At 42.5% G+C, this 27462-nt stretch overlaps 1 protein-coding gene across 5 annotated transcripts in view; it reads right to left on the bottom strand.

Annotated features, from left to right (window-relative positions):
* CALD1 (caldesmon 1) overlaps positions 1-27462 on the bottom strand; it is a 178382-nt gene that overhangs the window by 44808 nt on the left and 106112 nt on the right. Inside the window, exon 1 of one of the 5 annotated variants that reach the window (XM_058681351.1) lies at positions 25234-25362. The exons of the other annotated variants lie outside the window; for them this stretch is intronic. Coding sequence (XP_058537334.1) covers positions 25234-25286 — 53 coding nt within the window. The 5' untranslated portion in view covers positions 25287-25362. Of the gene's footprint in view, positions 1-25233; positions 25363-27462 lie in introns of those variants that run through there. 5 annotated transcript variants of the gene reach the window in all.

Genomic DNA, 27462 nt, shown 5'->3' with positions numbered 1-27462 from the left:
TTGCAATCTTTAAAAGCAAATCATTAAAAAAAAAAAACTACAATGAAGAAATAAATAATTGAAAAGATAAAAATCTGTTTCAGGCCAGAATATGTTTAGAAACTGACTAATAGCTAATGGTTGGGCTTGTTAGTAATTAGTATAGAATGAGTGAAAGAAAGCTCCTTTGATTTAGAAGAATTCAAACATATCCCCAACTTGTTGTTGAAAGGTAGAAAGGTGCTTGATCCACTGTCAGTTCAGGGCTGTTTCAGTGTTGAGCCTTTGATTGGGGTAAAGGCATAACCTGTTCTCCATTAGCTCATTCACGCACACACTGATAAGTCACTAAAGTTTGCTTACCAACCATGCATTTGGGTTGGCCCTCATAACACCTGTATGTTCACAAACCCGGGTGTTTTACGTATGTATGTCCTCACACGTTATCACTAGCAGCCTGCCATTTGCTTTATATAACAGGGACATCCCATAATCACAGAGTTTCCACAACCACAGACCGCAATGGGTGAAACATGTGCTGCAGAGGGGAGCGGAGAGAAACATCAGACAGTGAAACAAACCGCTTCTCACATCCACACAGATCATGACAGGCTGGTCCGTGACATTCTTATGATTGCAACATCCAGTCCAACCAATAGATGGGCTTGTGTTGATCAGGTATTGCTAGTAGCTACCAGTTAATACTGGAGTTCTAATTCTGAGCTATAGAGGTCCCCATGTGTTCCAACTGTTCTAGAATGGTCCTGCCCCAGGTAAATAGATCCACAAACTCACAGACTCATTTCTGAATCTATGCACATAAGCACAAGAAATTTTAATAATTTGAACTCTGATTATTTGGATTTTTAGAAAGAGACTTACACTTTACCTGCAAATAATTGTAGGTTATAATGACTTTAAAGATAATAATAAAACAAATACCCATGTACTTGCTATTGAACTTAAATAGCATCAATCCTTTAGGGGCCGTTATGTGTTCTTCGGTCCCATCCATATCTCATTTAAAAATCTCTAAATAGCCAATAGACTGAATTTTTCAGGATATCTGAATTATTTTCTTGCTTTTCTTTGTAGCTTTGTTGCTATGATATGCATCCCAAAATAATAAAAAAAAAATTTAAACTGTGCTATTTAAAATGTCGAACAATGTACAATTTGTGATTAGGTCTTCCCTAAATATTATGTGTTTGCAATTCATCTATGTTTATATGGATAGGTATAGTTTGTAGCAATGGATAAGAAACATAATTTTCCAGATTTTTTCTTTTTAAAGATTTATTTTATTTTTATTACAAAGTCAGATGTACTGAGAGGAGGAGAGATAGAAAGGAAGTGGAGCTGCCGGGATTAGAACCAGCGGCCATATGGGATCAAGGCGAGGACCTTCGCCACTAGGCCATGCTGCCAAGCCCCAGATTTTTTTTTTTGAATTAAACTTGGGAAGAAACAGATGTCTGACTTCTTCTTTAACTGACGCCATTTTCTAATTAAAAAAAAATCCATAAATAGTTTGTGACATTCAGTATAAATAAAATGATAGAGTTGTAATGGAGTCTTTTTTTGAGTTTTTTTTCCCCCCTCTCACATTTATTTTTAAAAGAGAGAATGCATCTGCCAAACCCATTAGATACGAATTTTGGTGGGACAATTCCACGTCAGCTTCCTGAGATAAACTAAACTCTATTTATTTTTGTCACAAACAGGACTGAATTTATACTGGGTTATCTACCCCCACCCTGTTAAACAATACATTTGCTCAAATATAAACATTCATTGTTTTTAAATATATATATATATAATATTTATTTATTTATTCATTTGGAAGGCAAACTGACAGAGAGGGAGAGACAGAAAAAGATGTACTGGCTCACTCCCAAAAGTCCAACATTGCCAGGGCTGGCCCAGGCAGAATCCAGGAGCCAGAAATTCCAGCTAGATCTCCCACACGGGTGGGTGGCAGGGGTCCAAGTGCTTGGTCCATATCCACAGGCACAGTAATAGGAGCTGGATGGAAGCAGAAAGATTGGAATTTGGACCAGCACTGATGTGGGATGCTATAGTGGCAAGCCATGGCTTAAAATGAAATGCTACAATGCAATCCCCAAACATTCGCTTTTTAACTTAGAAATGTTTATAAAGAGTTGGTAAGGAAAGAGGACTAATGGTATAGAAGAAGAGTAATGTTTAGGTGTCCAGAACGATAATAAAATAACCAGACATTTTTTTCTATCCCTTCAGCTAGGGGCTAGCTGTGGTGTACATCATGTTAAGTTACAGCGTGTAGTGGTAGTATCCCATACAAGCACTGGTTCAAGTCCTGGCTACTGAACTTTAACGACCTAGTGTCCAACAGTGTAAGATGGCGTAAGAGCTGAGCCCCTTACCCGCACAGGAGTTCCAGAAGAAGCTCCTGGCTCCTGGATCTTGGCTCCTGGCGTTTGCTTGGCCCAGCCTGAGAAATTGGGAAAGAATCAGCACACTAAAGACGCTTCTCTCCCTCTTTTTCTCTGTCTCTCCTTCTCTCTGTAACTGCGCATTTCACGTAATAAATCTTTAATAGCAACAACGAAGTCAAAATATGTTGCTAAAACACATAAGCCAAATTCCTACTTGCATTTTCATAAATGTTACCTTTTCTTCATCTTCAATCTAGGTTTCTTTGTCTAATAAAAATCTTAGGTAATAAGAATATTAATTAGATATAATTCTGAAGGAATCTATGCTCTTGATGTTGCCAGTCAAAAATAAGATCTGACTCAATGCTGCTCTCTCGTATCCACTAAAGGATAATCTTGGTTCCCCATACATAATAGCAAGAAACCTTGAGCTTAGTCTATTTTTAAAAAGTAGAACATAACTTCTCCCCTGGTTCCTTCCCCCTCCCCCCAGAATCAGGAAAAAGAACTGGAAAACTCAGAAACAATGATTGCACTCACTTTTTCCTGACCCTTGATCCTTCCCACCCTGATCAACTATGTAAGCATTGTCTAAAATGAGATTTTTTTTTAAAAGTAGAACATGATAATTGAGACCCAGGTGTCTACAGCTGGTCAGCTCTTTCTGTTGGATAAAGATACGGACCTGGTATATAACTGGCCAGTACTTGCTCTTGAGCAGAATATGGGAAGGGCCCCACATTTTCACCAACAGATTGGGGTGCATCTGACCACAAGTATATTAACGAACAGAAATTTCCGCTGCCATCTTCAAATGAAAAATTCTGAAGTCATGGGCCCAGCGCAATAGCGTAGCGGTTAATGTCCTTGACTTTGAATGCCCCGGGGATCCCATATGGGTGCCGGTTCTAATCCCGGCAGCTCCACTCCCCATCCAGCTCCCTGCTTGTGGCCTGGGAAAGCAGTCAAGGACGGCCCTAAGCCGTGGGACCCTGCACCCGCGTGGGAGACCTGGAGGAGGTTCCTGGCTCCTGGCTCCTGGCTCCTGGCTCCAGATCAGCGCAGCATCAGCGCAGCATCAGCTGTTGCGGTCACTTGGGAAGTGAATCATGGGACGGAAGATTTTCCTGTCTCTTCTCTCTGTAAATCTGACTTTGCAATAAAAATAAATAAATCTTTTCTAAAAAAAATATGAAGCCATTTAAGGTGAGTGTCAGAGTGATTCAACTCTTTTCCCCAAATTTGAAATAGTTGTGTGATACTCTAAATACAATCTATAATTTTATATGGTGAAGCTTCAAATTATAGTACTGCTATGGCAATGGCAAACGACTGACAAAAGAAATAAAGCAACTGGAAAAACAAAAGCAAGATGTCCTTAAATGGAGATGATAAGCCTGTGACTAATTACAGGACTCCCAGTAAGGGAACGGCATTGCAGACATGCTGACGGAAACGGCACACACATGCGCATCCTGCTAAGTCATGTCTGGAATCCTGTGTCAGCCCCATGAATTCTCCGTGTCCTACCCAGACAGCCAGTGCTTAACGCAGGGAAATTTATGGACAAGGGATTTGCCTAACAGGCTTTTTATGCTTGCTCCCTCCCAGAAAAGTGCCCTCTGGAGCTTTTCTGCTTTCATTCTCATTTTTCCTAATTGGAACAAGATTGACTGTTCATTTCCTTATTCCCAGCCCTCCTTTCCAGCCGGGTGGCACGGCTTCCCATCACTCCCCTCCCCCTCCCCTTGTGCCCCTCATGTCTTTTTCAGAAGCAAAGAGCTCTCATCCACTGATGGACAGGACACTCGGGCGTTGTTTCCAGCACCGCTAGTAAAAGAACCAATTCTCATTCTAACAAAAAGGCATGTTTGGGGGTAATTGCTGCCTCTCTGACTCCAGAGGCATTGCACAAACTTATCTACCATCCAGTTGGCTCACACTGACTCCCCATGTGCTGGAATCGAGGAGTTTTGTTCACAAATGGTAGTAAGCAGAAAGACAAACTTTGAGTGGATTCAGGAAATAGAAGACGAAGGGCCACCTCCTGGACGTGGCTCATTGGAAAGAACATTTATTCTAGTAAGGAGCTTAGCAGCCAACCACTGCTAATGAGCCTTACCTTCCTACCGTTGGGAAAGGAAGTCAAGGCGTCTGCTCTGCTCTGCTCTGCTCTGGGATCATCTTTCTACATCAGTGGAAACCTTGCTTATGACAGGGCCAGCTCAACATGGAGGAAAACCCAGACACCCATTTGCTGTGATCTGATGAAAACCCAACCTCAGCAAATAAAACCTTCTATGCTTGAATACTCCCTATGAGTTCCTAGAAGGAACATTTTAACAGGACGGGTATTAGTAAATAATGATGCATCCACATTTCTGTGTGCTTTTTGAGTTGAATCACCAATAGCTTAAGACTCAGAAGTATGCTTTCGAGAGAAGGGGGTTTGGATGATATATTGTTGGGCACCATTTAACTGACTTGAAGGGCCTATAGATTTCTACCCCTATAGTAGGTCATCAACCAATATGGCTTATACTGTTTTCTGACTAGATACAATGAAATCATCAAAACCTTAAAATAGCTACCTGATAAAGGAGGAACTACTTCAATAATGAAGACAACTAGTTCTAACCTAAAGTGTTACGTTTTCTAATTGCGAATGACAGACATACAGCACTTGCGTGTTTAATTGTGTGTGCATGCCTCTCCTCCACCTGAATACTGCCTCATGAGCAACGTGTACTTTCAGGGGTAGGCAGTGCAATGCAAGGAGGACATCAGGTGCTGTGTGATGGTCAGCAAAGGGGGTCACAGGAAGGACTGCATTCTGAGCAATAGTCCAGATACCAGGACAGAATTTCGTGGTGGCAGGATGCTGGCTGATTATGCATGCTGTTCTAATGTGCACACAGGCACCCAGTTGACCAAAGCTATGCATCCACTCAACAGATACTTGGTGAACAATTACTTTGCCCAAATTCCAGAGGGAAGAAACGAAGATGAAGTCAACTCCTTCAGAGTTTATGAACTGTGAGGGAAGCTAAGATCCATAATACAGGGAAGAAGTCACAAAGAAAAACTGATGAATATTATAGGAGACATTTAGTTAAAGTGTTTTATAATTTAGAAGGGGAAGAGGACAGTTGCTGCTAAGGAATTAGAAGGCTTCTTGGAGGTTTTGAACTGCAGCTTTTAGGATGGCTGGCATGGTGGGCTGGGTCATGGCACAGAACCTTTCCACGGGCAGAGTACGCAAATAACAAGTTACGGAGTAAGAAAATACGGACATGGAAAAGCAAACAATTTAGTCTGGCTGGGGCCTGCAAGATATGAAGGGCATTAGTGAAGCTCCAGTTGTGCTTGGCACATACAGAAGGATGTCTTCTAATAACCAGGAAAGGGAGACCAAGCCTTTTGCAAAGCAGAACGAGACAGATTCTTTCCAAAGGCCGTGTGGCTCTATGAGGAAGAGGCCTTGAGGAGCACACATAGAAGCTTTTTCGGTTTTGGTTTCCGCAGGTGTCTCATATCATGCTGCAGCTTTCTCCAAGAAATAAAAGAAAGTAGGGCCAGCTACCTAATATCAGGGGCTCCATAAATCCTAGCTATGAGAGGACGCTTGAGCTCAGCAAATCCTATGCTCATTTAAAACAGTAGTGCCGTGGGGGGCTCCTAAGAGCAATAAACCATGCCCTGCAATTTTTCAGCATGGAATTTCTGCCTTTTTAAAATTCTTGCCACCTGCTCCACCACTGCACTCACGCTGCACACAGAAAGTTATATGGGGATTTTCACTTCTTCTGTGTCCAAATCAGTTCCCAACTGCTGCAGAAAGGTACTGAGATCTTAGGATCATAGATGAATAAAGTTAGAAGGAATTGTGGAGGTTACTGTGATCCCAGTTGCATATTTCACCAACAAGAAGTGAGTCATACAAGTAATTACAAAATCAGGACTGACCCCGGTGTTAAGTTCCCACACCTGCTGTCCTTCTGACATAGGAGTTTTGTGCAGATTCACACAGATTTTTTAGTCATCTAAGCCAGGTATTGGCAAACTCTACAGGTAAAACCCAGCCCACCTCCCATCTTTGTAAGTAAAGGATTCTGGGAACATAACCATATCCACATTGCCTCTGTCTGCTTTTGCCCTTCAGTGCCACAGCATTGAAAATATACTATTCAGCCCTTTACAAGAAGATCTGCTTACTCCTGATCTAAGTCAATGGTTGTTAAAAAAATTTTTAAATGTGCGCCCATCGATTAAAAAGAGTAAACATGTTCCACTGACACCTATGTATGTATGCATATTATTTTAAAACACATAGATTTTAATTTTACACTAAAATAAACTCATCTTTTAATTTTACTTCTCCATGAACTTTCTGGATTTTCCTCTTCTGTATCTTCTTTAATTTACAAATTATGTAACTATTATGCCATTTAAATGTTTAAGGATGCTATACATCACAAACAGAAGGTTTAATGGAGAGAATGATGGTGAAACAAAGACATTTGAAAGTAATGATTAATCATAAACGCATTACTTCTGAAAAAAATCTCAGTTGAACACATCACAGTCCATAATTTGAAGGTGTGGTTCTAAGTTCAGTTTATTTTGGCACTGGGTTTTAAGTGACAGCGCTTAATCTTTTTCAAAAAGCCCCTAAAAGATATATAGTCAGAAATGAAAGGAACGCATTGTTGGCGAGGCATGCTGAATCATGAGCTTGAGATATTAAATATCCCTTACTAACCACACAGGTTTTTTGATGTGATTTGCTTAGAAAATTTATGTTAATCACTTGTTTGTCCAAAGCAACCCAAAGATGCTTTCATTTTACATTTTGAAAGCATTACTTCCAAGTCTACTAACATACTTCACCTGGAGGGATTTTTCAGTAAATGAGAAAGTGTTGTTTGCAAGCTAAAAGATCAATATAGAAAAGCTACATGTTTATATGGTGTTCACCGACACAATCACCACACACAGAGGTCGTTTTCCAAATGCCTTCTCTGCATGAGTTTCCTCTGAAGATGAACATGTTCTAATGTAGATTATGGCGATAGTTCTCTACCATTCTGTGAGCATCCTAAGAACCACTTTCCAAGGGTGAATTGTAGGATATATGAATTGTCTCTCAATAAAGTTGAAAGAAAGGAAGAGCAGTTTCACTTCTTTCTGTTGGAAGCCCACCTTCTCCGGGAGGAGCAGGTGAAGCGTGTTCGGCCACACACAATCTGTTATCGGCTCTGCCAGGATTTCTAGTCCCTCAAGTTTGCTTTCTGAATGACTTTTTCTGTCTGCAGCTTCTGCAAAAATCTTTTTAAGTATGACTCTATTTCAAGAAAGATTGCACTCCATCTTCTATAATTCCACCTGTCCAGTTTGCTGGATGCGGTATGGCCCTCTGCAACCCCCTCTGGGAGTGGAGCTCACGCTCTTGTTTCAAACATGGTCAAACACCTGCCAAACATGGTCAGAAAATCCCCCCGGAGAGAAGCAGAAAGTGCCAGAAAGCACATCAGATAAATCAAAACAGCATTCTTTTCCTTTCAACTTCCTGATACGTGTTCATGCTCTTTTCTTTACGAAATGTGTCTCCTCTCCAGTTCAACCCAGAAGCTTCTCTCAAGGTGTGCTCAAGTACAAGATTCTTCTACCTTCCTGTCTACGAAATATCTGTAGCTGTCTTAGCTATTTATCTTGTTGCCTTCTTGTCATTGCTTATCTGCCACATTGCGTCATTCGGTTCTTGAAAGCAGGTGTGGTATTTTATACATTTCTTTTTTTTTTTATTGGAAAGTTATATTTACACAAAGAGGGAAAAACAGAAAGATCTTCCATCTGCTGGTTCACTCCCCAAAGTGACCACAATGACCAGAGCTCGGCTGATCCGAAGCTGGGACCCAGGAGCTTCTTCTACGTCTCCCACGTGGGTGCAGGATCCCATGGCTTTGATCTGTCCTTGACTGCTTTCCCAGGCCACAAGCAGGGAGCAGAAAGGGAAATGAAGTGGCCAGGATACGAACTGGCACCCATATGGGAGCCCAGCACATACCAGGTAAGGACTTTAGCCACTAGGCTACCATGCTGGGCCCATTTTTACATTTCTAAGCTTCCCTACCCAATGTGCTTGCATAAAGTAGTTATTTAATAAATATTTTAGTAATTGCTTTCAAGATAGGTGCATGCTGTTAGAACACTGAATAATGGCAATTCTGAAGGCTAGCTTACCATGTCCCTGAATATGACTTGGACTGTTGAAGTCGTAATGACATTTTTTTGGAAACCGAAACATGGAAGGACAGAGAGGTCAGAATGAGGCCATTGAAAAGTCTGAGTGTCAAATAGAGGACAACAGTGTTTTCTAAAAGTGCAGATTGATCATGGCTGACTGAGTTCCATGTCTAGGAAAGGACTGACAATTCTATACTTGGTTCATGTGTATTACTGGGAAAATGCTGAAGTTTTCTAACATAGGTAGGAGAAGCACATGAACACACCCACACGGACAACTGGAGAGGCAGACACTCTATGCTGGCTTGTGGCATGAAATAGGAATGCCTAGGACTAGCCTATGTTGCATGGGGGTTCATTCTTTTATGGGTCTCACTATGAAAAGCCTGATGATTCACCAAGGGAAGAAACGATCTTTCGGATTCCAACTTTGTTACTATGGAGGGATGGAAAAGAAGCATGATCATAGATTTACAGAGGCAGCTTCAAAGTGCAGCTAAGAGCCAGAATAGGCATTATAAAAAATACAAAGGTTAGAACCCCAACTCTTCACATTTCTCTCAATTCTTTTCCGCCAAAAGCTGAAAGTCATTACCAGCCAGAATTTTTTTTTGACAGAGTTGCCAAAGTAGGTTCCTGATCTATTTTGCTCATTAGTGCATAACACAAACGTTTTAACATCTTTATCACACATTTATTTCTCATGGTTGTGCTCTTTTCTCTGGAGATGGCATTATATTGCAAGTACGTACAGTTGAATTCAGAGCTGAAGAATGAATGTTTTCCAATGGCAAGAAGAACCAGATGGCTGAGGACAGGAAAGATATTTGACTTTTGAATGTTCTTAACAACCAGGAGCTAAAGTCAGACTGGTATTTTCCAAGTGGATTATGGACTCTGGTCTACTTCAAAGCGTGTGTGTGTTTGTATAGGCATGCGCATGTGCCATTAGCCTGTCTTTTTGTCATGTGACTGGCTGTGGCTTGGCTCATGAATAGAGCAGAAGTTCTACATTTTCTTGCCACCCTAGTGCACGTCTTTCCCTCCCCCCATAACACCTCCTTCATCATCTGCCCTTGAAAATTTCTTAGATCTCTTTATGTTCTCTCTCTTTCAATGATCAAGTCCTGCGTTGGTTTTAACCTTTTATAACGTCTGTAGAACATGAAAATAATTTAATAGAAGTAGATGAACTATACGGTTGATTTAGCCAGTCCTTTAGAAATATTGTCATGTACTGCAGCCTGCTTTGTGATTCAATGCGCAACTCATTAAGATAACCCAAGATAGCTGATTCATGGACTGTCTTACACTTTCACATTCAATTTCAGAGTTCAGTTTAGAAGTTAGTTTAATCTACTTTGTAGTTGACCTAAACTCATCTTGGGATATAGCCAATGAAGTGATTATGTATGGTTCCAGACATCATAATAATTTTCCCAGAGGATCAGAATGTCAAAGGAGCGGTTCAAATGGTAGTACGTATTTCTAAGAGCACTGCATTAACTCTATTTGATATTTTTGATCCAGGCATTAATAGCCATAACTTCACAAGGACACTTTTGCTTTTGCTCTCCAGAACAAAAGTTTGGAACAAAGAATCCAGGCGCCCCTACAAAGTGGGACCATGGATGTAAATTTTTTACATCTTACCTGATGCCATGGAGAGCTGTGACATTGGTGATTTTAGCTTCCTTTTCAAAATGTTCTGATTCTCTGCCTATCTTCTCTTTTGTGTGTTGCCTAGGTTTTTTTTTTTTTTCCCCTCAACTCTTCTTATTTAATCTATTCTCCTGGATACTGCCACCTATCCCTATCTTATCGATTTTAAGATAATGATGACCTAATTTATACTTCAAGTGCAGTCAGCTCTCTTGAATTTCTAAATTCCTAAATGACCTTTCTCCACTGGTAATGAAATATCTGATAAGTACTGTAACAGAAATGAGTTATTCTAGACATCGGACTAATCCATGAGAATTTGAAAATTCAAAACTCCTCCCTATACTGACATTGTACTCTCTTATCTTCTTGTTTTGAAGATGAGTAGTCTTAATTTTTTCTAATTCCTCAGTCATATCAACCTATATTTACTGCATGCAGCAGTTTCACTATTTCTGGATGTGAAGTTGACTTAATATTAAAAAAAAAAGCAAATAAAGGCGTTTATTAACTAAATGAAATAACTAAAGGACAGAGAAAGCATGAAAATTATAACTTCACGCCCAATGACTTTGAAATGGATACAATGTTTTGGCTACTTGGCAGAGCATTTAATTTTTACATTCATGGAAAATGAAGTGTAAACAATACCCATGTGTTTAGAAGTTGATCTCGATTGAATACACAATCCTCTACTGTTGGGTTTGAAACAAGGGAACTGAACCAACCAAACGAAGAAGAAACCCGTCTAACTTGTTTCATATCTATATTGTATTTTCTTAAGTTTTCCAAATGGCAGGAGGAAAAGGAGCCTGGCAATGGGTGGGGCAGGATGCTACAATACAGAGTGCATTCAGGGCCGCTTTCCTGAAGGTTACTAGCACAGGCTGCCTTCACATTCAGCATCATCTGGGGCAGCTCTGAGCAGCCCTGCTGCCTGGCCAGACCAGTGAGGTCAGGGCTCCCAGAGCAGCGACAGGGATGAAGGTAAGGGGGGTGGAGAGAAGAGTTGGTTACAGGCCAGTCATTAGAACATTTTAAAGTCGTATACGGGAATTGAGTCTGCAGTCAGATGAGAAACACCGATTCATAAGGAGTGATGTAGAATGGTTCAGACCAGATGTCCTCAGGCTCAAAGGCAATGTAGAGCCTTTGAGCAGTGTAGAGCCTTTGAGAAGTGTAGAGCAGAAGCGAGAGGGGTTGCAGGCAAGCATTCAGTTAGCAGAAAGGAAGTACATGGAGATGAGCATGTTGAAGCCTCTTTATTGCCCTTCTGTTTTTTAAAATTGCTTATATTAATATTAAGAAGCAAAAGTTAAAAATGACTATGCAGATAAATTCTTACAATTCATTATCAAACATTGGTTCAGCATATCTACGATAAATCCCTTGTTCTCTCCTCAACCAATCTGGTCAGCTTTACAGCATGTATCACCTGGTGACCAAGAATATTGAACTCAGAAACTGTCTCCCTGAACAATAAAAACATCACAGAAACCCCAATTTCTATCATTTTGCATCACGGATAAACTGTGTCAGGACAGTATCTGGAAAGTTTAACTAAAGATCAGTGATAAAGTAATTCTTCCAGTCTGCTTTTTACAGGATTTGAATTGTAAACGGATGGGAGGGGGTCAGTAAGAGGACTGGGTGGGGAGCCAGCCAAACCAGCACACTACCAGCCAAACCTCACCTTATCCTTCTCAATCAGCAAAAACACGTTCTGCAGCCTCCCTCCCTCACCTCACCTAGGATCTCATTCATTCCCTTATTAGGTCATGGGCAGTGGCCAGAGAGAAGGCTCCTGTCTCAGGGCCCAACATGCGCAATTCATCCATAATGAAAAGGGGGAAGAAGGCCCCAGGAAGGGTGGCATGATACAGGAAGCTGCAGAAAATAAACCCTCAATGGATGGAGAAGAATCCATTTTGGGTAGGCTACCATTACTGTTTTGGAAAACAACCACAACAAAAAAGCAATTTTAAGTCCAGACCAAAACAAGGAAACAAAAAGTCCCTCACAATTCTAATTCTGAAAATAATTCTTTTTTTGTTTGTTTGTTTGTTTAGGAAAGGTGTTTTTTGAAAGCCAGAAATGCAGTCAAGGAAATTCAAATTTGCAAAGCTCTCAAAGAGTTAAGTAAGTTGTCAGAAAATAGCTAGTCCTAACTTTTGCTTTTTAGCTTATGTGAGATACAGAGGCAGGCGGACTTTCCATCTGCTGGTTCATTCTCCCATTGTCAATCACAACTAGGGCTGGGCCCAAAATAGGACCTGGGAATCAGGGACATAACTGGGGTCTCCCATGGGTGCGCATCAGCAGGTAGCTAGAAGAAGGAAAGCAGTGGAATTCAAACCCCGGGACTCTGATAGGAGCTTCCAAAGAGGCCCACCCTAGCTGCTGTACCGCGACTCTGATAGGAGCTTCCAAAGAGGCCCACCCTAGCTGCTGTACCGCACATGCAGAACTGGGTGGTGTAGATCAGTGTGTGCTACTTCTAGAATCTCGAAGAAACCCCCGCATCTAGAGGTGCACTTTTCTACAGCAAACTCAGATCCGTGTGCCTGTCCATCTTTCTGCCTCTGACCCACTTGCAAGAGACCCTCCTCTGTGCTCTGGGTCTCCATCTTCGACCACGCCTTTCTCCTCTGCTCACAGTGTCCTGCCTCTTGAACCACACTTTCCCCCTTTGATACTGGTGCAACAGAGAGTAGCTTCCAAATTAAAATGAGACGTCTGCCTGCTATGATCTGTGTCTGCAGGGCTGTCCTGCGAATCCCATCCCATTTAGTGGCTAAGCTGTTTTTGGAGCCAACTCATAAACTCAGAACCATCCAAGGGATATTAAATTGCAACTTTTTACAAAACACTTTCACCACACTCAGGAACTAATTTGATCTCCATCATCTTGGTGAGGTAGGCACTATAATAATTGCTCTGTCACTTTTGAGGAAACAGGCCCAGAGAGGTTAAGTGAGCATGACCCCAAGCCAGGACATGACGGTCGTTTGGATTTTTCTAATGGTTGTCTCCCAGCTGTCATTGTGTTATGCTCATCTGCTCCAGTGAGACTCTCTGAAGTCTAGCAAAGGGACTCGAGGTCCTCAGATCTCCCCAGGACCTCGGTGAAACACAGGAGGCCCCAGGAATTGCTTTGTTCTTCTGAGGTTGAGATGCCTTACTTTGATGAACAACCGACTCTGCTATATATCAGTCCTCATTGAAACTGGATTGAAGTGCACTCTAAGCTGAACTTCAAATACCACCACCATCGTCTAGTTTAAAATAAACAGTGATGGGCCCAGCGCAATAGCGTAGCAGGTAACGTCCTTGACTTTGAATGCACCAGGATCCCATATGGGTGCCGGTTCTAATCCCGGCTGCCCCACTTCCCGTCCAACTCCCTGCTTGTGGCCTGGGAAAAAAGTCGAGGAAGACCCAAAGCTTTGGGACCTTGCATCTGTGTGGGAGACCTGGAAGAGGCTCCTGACTTCGGATCGGCTCAGCTCCAGCCCTTGAGGCCACTTGGGGAGTGAAGCATCAGATGGAAGATCTTCCTCTCTGTCTCGTCTCCTCTCTGTAGATCTGCCTCCCCAATAAAAATAAATAAATCTTTAAGAAAAAAAAAGTAACATTGGTAACTGAAATGAAATGAGGAACAAGTAGGACCAGCTAACCTTTAGTTTGAATGGATGAACCAGACAGTTTGAAAGGGAGAGAAAGCCTATTTAATGAAGATTATCCCCAAGTATGCAGTGTTTAAGGTGCCAGGTAGACAGGTCTCCTCTGCTCTCTGCGGTAACTTCGGATGGATGTGGCTGTTCATACTTACAGTGTAGATGCCTACGTGTGGCACCACTTGCTCAAGCTTAGAAGGAGCACAAATCAGCTATCACGTGGCCACCTGTAATGCAGCTCACTCCTTTCTTCCTGGGTCTCAGTTCTGTGACTCAGACAGGGTAGGATTTAGTTAAGACACAGAGCAGTTAAAGATTATCCAAAAGGTGTATTATCTTTTAACTGCATAGAAGAGTCATATTCTATTAATAATGAAACTAGAAGGGTCTCCTTATTGGGGGAAGAAGTACATGGATTGCCTCTGTTTAGTGCCCCTACAGCAGCGCTTGAGTCTCCAGATTGATTATTCAAGGTAAAGCATCATGAAGAATCCAAGATCCTTCCTAGATTCCTTCTACCCTTTGTCGCCCACTCCTCCAGGACCAGAAGCTTGCTCATTAAGCAGGATCTGATGTAATAACACAATTGCTGCCAGATTCACCCACTCAGAGACCAGAGGATGGAGTCTGAAAACACACCATGGGGAATCACAATAGTGAAATGTTAAGCTGGAGAGACCAGAGGAGTCATCAGGAGCCAACCCGCAGACAGAACACAGGAGCCAGTCATTGCCCACATTCAGGCAGGAAGGAGATGGGCACATGAATTAAACGCTTTGGCCTCATTTTCTTACTCTGTGAAATGCACATGCGTACTTAACTCATGGTCATGCAATGTAATATATACAAGGTACTTAGAACAGTGCTGTGCATATGGTAAAACTGTGGGCACTTTCAAAGTTCATGCAAAATGAAAGTAAAAGATGAGTTGACTTTGGTGCTAAGATTTTTAAATCCATGCAATATGAAGAGTTTCAAAAAGTTTGTGAATCATACATAACATCGAAAAATTATGCACAGATTGCAAAAATATTTTGCCTCATACTATGCTGTTTCTTTTAAAAAAAGATTATTTGAGATGCACTGAGAGAGAGAGAGAGAGAGAAAGGAAGGAGAGAGGAGGAGAAAGAAGGAAAGAGAGGGAGAGAGAGAAGGAGAGAGACAGGGAGTGAGAGTGAGAATCTTCCATTAACTGGCTTACTACCTAAATGACAGCTTCTAAAATTTCATTTCCACCAAGTTTTGATGGTACTCTTCTATTGTATAAATGCTAACGTTCGTGTATGTGTGATTTTATTAGTACTGTTACTATCATCATCATCATGGTTATCACGTGTTATTTCTAAACCAGTGGTGCAGAGTTGGGGAGAAGGATTTTTCTAACAGAAGGATCTAACTCAAACTCCTTTTCATTGTTAATATTAATGCTAGACCAAGCTGACAACAGAACACATGTAGGGGGAAATTCTTGTGTTCTTTTATATTTTCTTGTCCCTCCTCTGCTGATGAAATTTATTATTATTACTTTTTTTAATGGTGGAGTAGTTGGAGGAAGAGGAGAATTGTGGCTAAAAATATCCACTACATGGAATGCCTTTCATCTCCTACTTTATCTCTTTCCTAATCTATGTCACTTCTCATTAAAACATAGATGGAAGCTTCTCATCAGAGAGCTTTATCTTTTCATGCCAAAAAAGGCATACGTCCTAGTGGAACAGGATAATTCCCTTCTCTGTTCTCGCTTAATGCCCAGATTGGATGGAGAGTTAGAGACCAGAGCTCAGCAGAGGGAGGCTGGTTGCGACTCTCACTGGAACAGCTAGAGAAGAATCCAGCAGCTCCCAGTGCCCTAACATCCTTTATCTAGCTGCCATTTCAGATGTACTCAGTCATGAATTAAGCTATGAAATGTCACATCAAAATTGTTTTTAAACCTTTCAATGCTTGTCATGCATTGAGTTGTAGCCTCCATACACGACACGCTCAAGACCTAACCACCGTGCCTCTGAGTTGGAAAATAGGACTTCTACCAAGGTGAGTGATTAAAATGATGTCATTAAGGTGGGTTCTAATCTGGAATGATTTGTGTTGTTTTAAGAAAATGGACATTATCCAGACACAGCAATGCATGTGCACAGAGGGCAGGCGAATGAATATCTGTGAACGCAAAGACGCTGTAACAAGCCAGTGATTGCTGGCAGCCACTGGAAGCTAGGAGGGGGTGTAGAACAAATTCCCTCTATAGCCTCTCAAGGACCCAATCCGGCTTGTTATTGATTCAGTCACTTTAAAGTTTTGTTTTGTTCTGTGCAGAGCACTGTCTGCTTCACAGCCAAACTATGAAGGTACCAACACCACCCGCACTCTCCCTGGCCACATGCATGCGTGGCCTCCTCACCACCAGCCCCCCAGAATGCGCCATGCTCCATCATCACCGGTTTGATTCCATAGGTTTGCCTTGTGTATAGTCACATGCATGGAATGATGTATGCAGTTTTTGTTTTATCTAGAAGTATTCACTTCTCAGGCAGCTAGCCATGGGGCCGCCACTGTAAGCTAAGCATCCTATATGAGATCTCATTCGTGTCTCAGCTGTTCTGCTATTTTTCTGGGGCGGGGGGATGCAATGTCTTATTTTATTTAACTCAATTTCATTATTTCCCATGATTGAGTTTTGTACAAGAATTCCTCCCTTGCCCTTCCCACTTCCTCCCTTCCACCATTTCCTCCCATATGACCTTAGCAGCAGTTACAAGTTTAACATTCTTCAATTAAACTTCATCATGGCATTGTAGGTATAGACAAAGGTATCTGATCCAGCTCTCTGCATTATAATGGCCTGGGAGAGAAGAGGAAGATGTCCAAGTTTTTGGGATCCTGCACCTATATGGGAGACCAAGAAGAAGCTCTTGCCTTTGGATTGGCTCAGGTCTGACCTTGCGGTCATCTGGGGAGTAAACCAGCAAATGGAAAATCTCTCTCTCTCACTCTCTGTTTCTCCTCTCTGTAACTCTTCATTTCCAGTAAAAATAGATAAGAAATATTAAAAATTAAAGCTGGCCAATATTAGAATACTTGGGCGTGGGGATGAGGTGGGGAAGGAGGGAAGTGTGCTGGAGTTGTGGTGCAGTCAGCTAAGCTGCCATCTGCCTTATTGGCATCCCATGGGTACCAGTGTGAGTCCCAATTCCTCCACATTGGATCCAGCTTCCTGGTAATGTCCCTAGGAAAGCAATGGACAATCATTCAGGGCCTTGGGTCCCTGCAACACACACAACAGAACAGGATGGAATTCCTGGTCCAACCCTAGATATTTCAGTCTTCTGGGGAGTGAACCAACACATAGAAGATCTCTCTGTCTCTCTTCCTGCGACCCCATAACTCTGCCTTTCCTATGCAGATATACACACACATAAATACACAAATATGCACATGTACATAAATACACACATACATATATACCCATGCACATATACATAAATACACACATGCACACACATATATAAATATATATACACATGTACATAATACATACATGTATATACACAGATGCACAAATACACGCACACATATATGCATATGCATGCAAATACATACATATATGCACACATGCATACATATACATAAATACATATAATTTTTCACAAAAAGTCTTTCAGTCTTTCAGAGTACAAGAGGTTTTACCTAGTGTGTAGAGCCTCAGCAAACTTTAGAACGGAGAAGTAGTGGATGGCATTGCGGCACTGTCAATAATTCTGTTGCTATGGGGATAGTTCAAGACTCAGCTGTTTCACTTCCCATCCAGCTCCCTGCTAATCCGCTTGGGAAAGTGGCAGAAGATGGTCCTCTACTGGGAGACCTGGATGAAGTCCCTAGCTCCTAGTTTCAGTTTGGCCTCGTCCTGGCCATTGCGGCCATTTGGAGAATAAATCAGTGAATGCAAGATGTCCCTGTCTGTCTGTCTGTCCTCTGTAACTCGGCCTTTCAAATAAACAAATAAATCGTTCACAACAGCAACAACCAAAAAAGAATGTAGAATAAAGGCTAATCTTGTTGCTTTGACTTTAATTCTATGAAGTCTATAACACAGGAATCTTATACACTTGTACTATGGGTCAGAAAGCACCATTCTCCAAAATATTTTGAAATCCTAACCCCCAGTGCTCCAGGAAATGACCTTGTTTAGAAATACGGTCTTTGCAGGGGTAATCAAGTTAGCATGAGGTCATTAGGGTAGGCCTGTATCCAATATCACTGGTGCTCTTTGGACACAAACACAGATGCACGGTGAGTGGAGACTGAGGAGTGCTGGGAGCAATGGTATGTGACATTGCGGGGAAGCAGTGGACTGGTGCTGCCACAAACCAGATGGTGGAGGGGGCAAGGAAGGAGCCTTCACCTGCAGGTTTCCAAGCAAGCATGGCCTAACAGACACCTTCATTTTAGACTGCCTCCAGCCTTGTGAAACAGAAGTGTCCGTTGTTCTGAGCCACTCAGTTTGCAGGACTTCGTGATCACAGCCCCAGGACACAGACACAACCCCTTAGTCATTCATGCTTTTCTGGTGACCTGGAACTTCCTTCTAAGCTACCTCCTCCTATACACCTAGCTCACACCAATCACCGTCACGGTTAATCACCTCCTCCACCCTCACTGCTCACTTTGGAGCACTTAAACCATAGTGCCTGCATTAATACCACCTTACAGATATTTTCCTGTTTATGCAAATCAATGAGCTGAGAAGGGCAGAGAGAGAAAGTAACTTGCTCCAGGACACCCACTTAGTAAAATGATGGGATTTAGCCTTGAACCCAAACTTTTCTGGACTTCATAGTCTGTATTCTAAATTTATGCTTTTCTCTCCTGCAAAGAACAGATAATAAAACGCTGATGACAATGACTGGCGAACAAATCCCCATTTCTTACTATCAAGTTTTTCACAATGTATCTGGTGTGGATCACCTGGAGAAGAATTCTGTATTGTAAAGATACATAGTTTCCCTTAACACAGGAATTAGTCAATGCACGGATTATCATTTTCAACAGTGAGTAATGTAGACGTTTTAGTGGATGTGTTCGGATTATAAATCGAATTTCACTGTCTTTTGCCCCGGCTTCAGGCACTTTGTTAGTTGGACTGCTTCCTGGGGTTTTAAGCAGGAAAGCTCAGAAAGGAGAGAAAATACAATCGCGCTGAGGCCTCCACTGTGGCTCAGACGCTTGGGTGTAGGCAGGTCCTTCAGGTTCTCCTAAACTCACAAGGCCGACTGTGCAGGTTTTTTACACAGATGGAAAAACTTAGGCACAGTGCAATTAAGTGACCTGCTCAAGGCCACGCACTTAGTAATGAGTGTGATCTAAACACAGATGTGGGAGTCAGGCTATCTGGTCCTACTTGCTCATCTGTCAAGAATGAGCCCACTGAGGGCTATGAGAGCTCAGCCTGGACACTGGGAGCCTTGAGACTCAGAGATTAACCCCCAGTACAGCTTCAAACCAACAAGTCTACCTGCCAGAAGAGCCCAGGTGAGCGACTGCTTCTTGTTTACCACCATCCCCCTTGCTGCAAAGGTCCCAAAGGGTCCCTGTCACCCAGACCCTCTGGCTTAGCTGAATCATTGACAGACTGAGCAAAGTCTTTTTCAGTTCAGTCCTTAGGCATGCTGGTATCATATGCCAGCATTGCTGAATGGAAGGACTACATTGATTTCATTCTTTGGTGAGTGAATACATTTTTGTTTAATTTTTCCTGTTACAAAGTGAAAGATACAGTGATTTGGGCAATCAAGAGGAGGTAAAAGAAGACATTTCTTGTGAGGATCAGCAAGAAAGGCAAAGAAAAGAGACCGTGAACATGTAAGATTTTCAAGATGGGCTAGGCTTGAAACAGGCATGCGGCGGAACTTGAAAGACGTTGTAATCAGCCTCTAGGTGAGATGAGGTCTACAAAAAAATTATAAAGGAAAAATGAAAGCTCAAAAAGATAAGTACCACATTTTAGTTAGGAGTTTATTGTTTTAAAACCTTCCTAATAAAACACAATCTCCTTTACTGGTTAACTTTGTTTAACACGAGTTTCTTTTACTCAAAAGTTGTCTTCAACACAGCGGAAATGAATGTTTATAAGTCTGGTGGGTTAGAGCAGATAACATCAGACCTAACATGCCCCTTCATAAACTGATCCATGACTTTCAAATCTCATAACTACCCAATTGCTTTTGAAATTTTAAAACCAGAAACAGTATTTCAGAACAGAGAGGCCAAGATGACCTGGCTGAGCTGCTTAAACACAAACCAAGTTATAACATAAAAAAAGTTATAACCAAGTTATAACATAAAAAAAATGTCACCCTGAGATTTTCATTTAGGAAGCTGCAGCATAGAGCCTGGGCAAAGATCCTTACCCTGGCTATATAAAGAACATACGTTCTCTCCAAGTTGTTCCTTTGATATTAAATGTTAATTGGACAAAATGAGGCTTAATCAATAAGCTGCATTTATTTCGTACGAAATATATTAAAATGTTCAATGTTTTCTTTCTCTCTTTTTTTTAATTTGAGAGTCAGAGAAGGGTGATGGGAGAGAGACAAACGATTGGCTTCCCTCTGCTGGTTCACTCTCTGGGCTGGCCAGCACCTCAGCCAAAGCCAGAAACTCAATCCAGGGTTCCCACATTGGGGGCAGGCACCCAATGGTTTGAGCCATGACTGCTGATTCCCAGAATCTACGTTAATAGGAAACTGGAATCAGGAATCAGAGCTGGGACTCACACCTAGCTACTGCCACACAGGCTGCAAGCATTTCCGTGGCAAGGCTGAATGCCTGCCCTTCACCTAGTGCTTTGCTGGATACTCTAATGCATGTCATTAGAGCGGACGTCCTTGTCTTCTCAGTTTCACGGAGCAGTCATCAGCCATCTCTATTTCATAATTATTTCACAGTTGAGTTGAAGTGATTTTTCTGGAGATCTGCTAGATCCCCAGAATGTTTTAAAATAATAACCCCCCTAAATAACATGACTTTTTGATCATCTATTTCTCTTTTCTAACTTTGTTCTACACCTCATCTCACAGAAGGAGCTAGACAAGAATCCAAAGCTTCTATGTGTCATACAAAATACTTCTCATCCGGCCTCCAGACTCATCTCTGTAGGTGGCAGCCTGGGTGGCCACAAGCCAGGAGACCTTCTTAAGTTTCCCTGAAGGCATGAACAAGAGGCAGCAGGGTCATGTGACATGATCAGCAGTTTCCAAACTGTAGCTGGTGGCCTGTTTGCATCATTGGATTTGTGTTCAGTGGGTCTCGAAGGGCGTTTGTAAATGAAATAAAATAGTACAGGAATATGCCGAGCAAGAATGAGCAACTGTTTTGCCAAATTTTTGTTTCATATATATGTCCTGTGTAGGCACCGAATCGCAAAACAAAGTGTATGGCTTCAGATAGGCACGGGTTAAAAAAAAAAAAAAAGAAAATACTGACATAATGCTAATCATGATGCTGTCTGGCTCTGACTATAACTACTGTCCTAAATGAACCTGGACAGAGAGCGAGAGAATGAGAACGTGTGTGTGTGTGTGTGTGTGTGTGTGTGTGTGTGTGTGTGTGTGTGTTGGGGGTGGGGTAGATGTGGAAAGAAGACTGAAGACACATGTCCACATGGCTGGGAGGTGAACCGCCAATCTTTAATGTTCTTGGTAGCCATTACAATAGAACAAGCTAGCAAGGAAAACTCTTAATGGATATTTGTTGAATGAATGGATGGAAATGGGTAAGGTTTATAGCCTTTTTTTTTTTTTTAAGACTTCTCTTAAAATTCAATTAGCCTTGGAAATAAGTCCTGGCAGCATTACATTTATGAAAAGCTTGTTTCCCAAACCTTCCTTTGTAAATTGGTCTTGGAACAACACACACCATTATGCATGGTAGCTGAGATCTCAGGCCAGATGCCCCATAGCCATCTTTTAAAGTCTAGGTATGCTGAAAGCTGGTATGAAGAAGAAAAGCAACATTGCTATAGGAAAATGTGCCCCCTCTGGTCGGTCCACTTGGGAATGCCAGGAGCAAATTAGCCTCCAGAGAAATGTGGAGCTCCTGTAGTTTCTATCCCATTCCTCTTGCCACTGCTGGATCTGCCTCTGCAAAGCCAACCTGGTCTGGGAAGGATGGGAGGAGCAGCATAAAGTGAGCATTCATTTCAGTGGAACAAAGTGACAGAGAGAAAAGGAAGAAATGGACCAAGCAAATAGCATCACAGTAAAGGGAAAGAAGGATTCCCAGTGTGACTGTGGCTAAACACATGGAGAAAGGCAAGAGCACCTCCACTCAGGTTTGGAGGAGCACCTCCAGGCTCACCATTCCAACAGAAATTCAGCCATATCCTTTATAGCCCAATACATATGAAGCCCGATTCCCTACTTCGCTGACATTGTTTGTGACTTTTTCTTCATCAATAAGAAGCAGACATGTTCAGAAAACTCAATCATTTCAGAACTATCTGGAATCTAAAAGTAAGCAAAAACACCAGCTGTAAAATGTCTGAGCCCTTTAATTTGTGAGAGATGTCCACTTCCGCTGTGCTATTGCTATTCTGAACAGAATCCTAGCGGACGGGTTTCCGGATAGTCATGGTGGAACATCCAAGGTAGCTGGGTTACCTGCTATTTGAAGAGACAAAGGGCCTTAACAAGAAGACAGAAGCCACTGCATAGTAATTGGACCCATTCTTACATTAACAGTCTATTCTCTGAGTATCATTGTTTAATATTGATTATCATATATCAATTTATTGAATTGCGATTTTAAAGAAGGAAAGGAGGTATTTTCCTCCCCTGCCACAAATTTAGTGTGTTCGGAAGTTGGAATACCTGTGTCAGAAGTCCTGGATAACTAGGTTTTCTTTACTTTTTCAAATCTGAATAATTTTGTACACATTTCTTCTGCCATTTCTGCATAACATTAAGAAATAACAACTATTTGCAATCATTTCTCTATAATGTTTTAAATTTAGTTTCTTTAGAAAACAGTGGGATTAATTAAATAATTTTTCCTATTTCCTTAATTCTACACTTTTGAAATTTATATTTCCTTGACATTCAAGAATGTTAATTTACTCATCAAAATCACTGCCGTTCTTACTCTGAATGTAATGAAACTGAAATAAGTCATCACAAGGAAATTAAAAAATTAGAATTCATTTTCTTGGGCATGTGTTTGAACATTTAACCTAATTCTTCTGACAAAGCAAAGGGTGCGGAGGCTCAAATCACTCAAAGGAAAAGGGTAACCTTAGATGAACTGAATTGGATTTATTCAGCAACAGGAAAATTAATTTTTTTAGCATCATCACCAGTTGGATGCTGAAGCTTCCAGCATTCGAAATAGTTCCTGCCGTTAAGAGAATTACCATCTACTAGCGGGAAGATGGGTATGTTCTCCACAACCTTTAGGAACAGGCTAAACAGGAGACGGGAAAGATTAGCAAAACAGACATGAGAGTGAAGAGCCAAGAGAAACTGAGAAAGTCCTGGGAGGGTAGGAGCATTTGATCGGGGGGCCTTGGGAGCTTAGGAGGCAGAGTGGAGGAGGAGGCCAGTGTATTTCCTGCATAGGAAATGGAGTGAGTGCAGGGGCAGGGATGGCTGGCTCATGATGAGTGTGAGAAGCAGTGAGTGCCCTGATTTGGTAGGAGCAAGGGGAGGTTAGAACGCAAAGGACTCTCAGAGGCAGATTTTGGAGACTTCTGAACGTCATGATAAGGAGAGTGGGTTGTACCCTCAAAGATGGAAGATTGTGGGAGCAGGAACAGAACGGGGTAGGAGACTGAGACGTGCGACCCTGTTGGAGACAGTAATTTTTGGAATTCAGGAAGTGACAGAGTGGAGACAAGGGAGACAGCCTGGAGAAAGTCAACTGAGAGAAGCACAGGAAGGATGGGATGGAAACAACAGGACCAGGTGTTGGAGAGACCCTCTTCCCTGGCACTCCCGGCTCTAGAGCTGGCCAGCTGTGTGACCAAGGTATGCTCTCCAGCTCCTGTGTGCCTGGGTTTCCCGACAGCAGATGAAGCAGTTAAACAAGGGTGGTGGTTGCGGAACTGTTCCATGGGGAGCGAGGACTCTGAGAAATTCTGCTGGAGAGGTTTTTGGGGTGGAGAGGGCTGTTGGGGTGCGGGAAAAGAGGTTGGAGGAGGGAGGCAGAGGTGTGTGCTGAGCTGTGATCGCGCAGAGAAGTGGAATGGAAAGTCACAGATCCAAAACATCTTTAGGTAGCAAGGTTATTTTGGAAATGAAATTGGAGTTTTAACAAGTTTGAGAAACATTCGCTCCATCGATAGCCTCTGAAATCCCTCCGAACCCTCACACTTGAGTAGCCACACCTAGAAAAACATGATCATCCCCAGATCTGCCCTCCTCACAGCCATGGTTGTCATTTGGAGGACCCTGTTCCTCTGGTTTTTTTGAATAACTGTTGCACTAACGCTGGAACAACTAGAACAACAACTGTCATGCTGAATCAGTGCCAAAACTCTCAAAAATGGAAACGATGTACTCAAAGGCCATTTGGCGGCCTTGCTCTCTCTCTTGCCTAGTACCTTTTCTCAAGTCTCGGGAAGGGCTTCAAGCCTCATAAACACCAGCCTGACACTCGGCCCTGGCCTGGGAGGACAGACCCATGGCTCCGCTGCCGACTGCTGCCTGATTTAGGGTAAGTGGTTTCCCCCTCTGGGTCTTGTCCTGGTCTGTAGGAAGAGAGCACGCCCCAAATGATCCTAGAGGCCCCCTGTAGCTTTCACATTCCTGAATTTCAGGATCCAAAAAGCCGGGAGGGAGTCTGTTATCTGAAAAACTCCCTGATCAATAGCATATGCTCTCAGTTGTATTCTGTCACAGGCAGATGGTCAGTACATTCAGAAGCCCCAGGGGCTGTTTATTTTAAGGATTGGGCAATGTGTGGTTTCGCCGAAATCTCAGAGTCAGGGTTCCGATTGGGATCCTAGAAACTCCTTTCCTGGGTACAAACCCTGTGAAACACACCACACAATGGCAAAGGGGAAAACCAGCTACTCAGAACTAAGACCAAGTTGAGACCAGAAAACTTCAGAGAGGTCTGAAATTTACAGACACGCTGCCTTCCTGGTGTCTCCTCTCCCCTCCCAGGAAACCAAAACTTCTTTTTCCAACAATTTGTTTAAAAGAAAACGAGGGGGAGAGAAAGAAAAAAGTAGAGAAACCGAGAGCCAAGTGAGAACTCACTGGGAGAGCGCGGCCAGGCTGCGTCTTCCCTGGGACCCAGCTCCACCGAGCATGTCTGCAGCTGAGCAGGAGCGGAGAGCAGCTGAATGTACCAGGATCTGGGCTGGCGGGTCAGGGCGTGGGCTCAGTCCGCATAGAGGCCATGTTATCTGTGGCTGAAACGCAGCGCGCAGGATGCGCCCGTGTCTTCCCTTTGTGTTAACACTTTGGTCTGTCCCTATGACGAAAGTCTGGGCTTGTCCTCAGCCAAATCTACTCCTCCCCACCCTTTCCCTCAGCACGGGATCATCAGAGAGCTGATTGTTATTTTTTACTGTAATCTCTCTAGTAGAAGCCCATCATGCTTTGCTGTGGAAGGGCACAAATTCTTTGGAGATTTCCAGATTGTTATGGCTAGATAGTGGGGGGCCAGGATCCCTGCTTGCCTTCCTCATGAAGACTTCAGACACTTAACTATGTGGAAGAAATGAGTGTTCCTAGGTAAGTAACTAGCCAAAGGGAAAGATCCTGATGTTTGTGCCCACTCTTTTGGAAAATCATTGATTGTGGTATTACGCCCCTGGACAACAGAATTCTTAGGAGATCAACAGAAATTAGCCCACTGAAAATTCAACCGGGTGCAGCTCTCAGGCCTTCATTCTCAGCTCTGTTCTCAATTAGCACTGATGTAGGTGGATTCCAAAGCAAACAGTTCCCACTGAGAAATTCAATCTGAGAAACTCCTCTTGTCCTTTTCATCTAGGGAGAGATGCCTAACATAAAAACGCAACGGGATGCCTAGAGAAGGTGGCGTTGGTCAGGGAGAGCCCAAATGTTCCAGGGTGTCTGGGGTTCTCACTCCACTGGAAAATGAGGTCAGTGGCCAGCTTGGGAACAAGTTGGAACATACAGCCTGTCTGCATCCATGGCACTCGGTGGTGATGCCAGCAGCCAGGGTGGTCAGCAACAGCTTGGAAAGTGACCGAACTCCAGCCCTTAGGAAGGAGGTGGTGTTGATTCTATCTGGAGATGACCATCTATCTCAGCTTGAGTTATGAATATATTTCTTCTCTGACAAGCCATGGACAGATGTGTGCTAGAGTACTAGCTTTTTGTCAGATGGGTGGAACAATCTAGATCTCCACAACTTAGGGTCAGATGATTCTTGGGCACATAGCAGGAGACGCAGTCAGTTTCACCCATTAGACTCTCTTCACAGAACAGAAGGTCTCAGAGCTCTACAGCTTCCTGTCACACAGACAAGGAACGGACCACAGAGCACCTAAACAGCTCATCCAGTGCATCGAGTTGAACTACAACTGCTATTCTTGGGCTCCCCTTAAAGAAAGCTTAACTTCAGTGAAGGGCTCTCCTAGTTTCAAGTATGATAGAAAATTTTATTTGCTTTCTTAAATACTATGCCATAACCAAATTCAGAAGTTAATGAACTTCAATGTTAATTATCTCTATAGAGCATGATATGTGCATACATTTAAATACCCCATCGACTATATATAACCATGTAACATATATTGAAAAGGTTGACGCCAGAAGCCAGGAGTTTCATTTGGGTTGCTTATGTGTATAAAGGCCCAAGCGCTTGGACCATCCTCTGTTGCTTTCCCAGAGAGCTGGACTGGAAGTGGGGCAGCTGGGATTAGAACAGGTGCCCGTATGGGATGCTGGCACTGCAGGCTATTATGAAAGCCCCAGATATAAGAACCCAAGAATGCAGGGGACTTCAGAGAGTTCATTAAAAATGGCAATACATTTATTTGGTGCAAAAAAATAAAATATATGTATAATTTTTCATAATATGCATTTTTATGAACTTTCTGATGACTATTTGTATGTCACATCACACAGAAAGAGTGCCTTTCCACATGTCATTATAGTGAAGGTATGGGGCAAAGTAGTCTGGGCTATCCAGATGTACTTAATCTAATCACACAGGTGTTTAGCATTCAAAGACCCTATTTGCCTGTGATAGAAGCAGAAGAATCAGAAAGATACAGCATTCCTGGCTTTGAAGATAAATGACGGAGACTAAGAACTCAGAAAGGCAACAGCTTCTGGAAGCCGGAAAAGGAAACAGATTCTTGTGTGGACCCTGGACAATAGAACTCAGCCGTGTTGAGCATCTTGATACCAGCCCTGTGACACTGTGGGGCACGGCTATAGAACTGCAGAGTGCGTCATGCTGATTTGAGCTTCAGTTTGTCAGCTGTGGAAAACTAACTGTTGTGGGAC

The sequence above is a fragment of the Ochotona princeps genome, chromosome 25, assembly GCF_030435755.1.
Source record: "Ochotona princeps isolate mOchPri1 chromosome 25, mOchPri1.hap1, whole genome shotgun sequence".
NCBI lineage: Eukaryota > Metazoa > Chordata > Mammalia > Lagomorpha > Ochotonidae > Ochotona > Ochotona princeps.
Note: the sequence above shows the minus strand (reverse complement) of the source record. Positions and strands in the feature narration are given on the sequence as shown.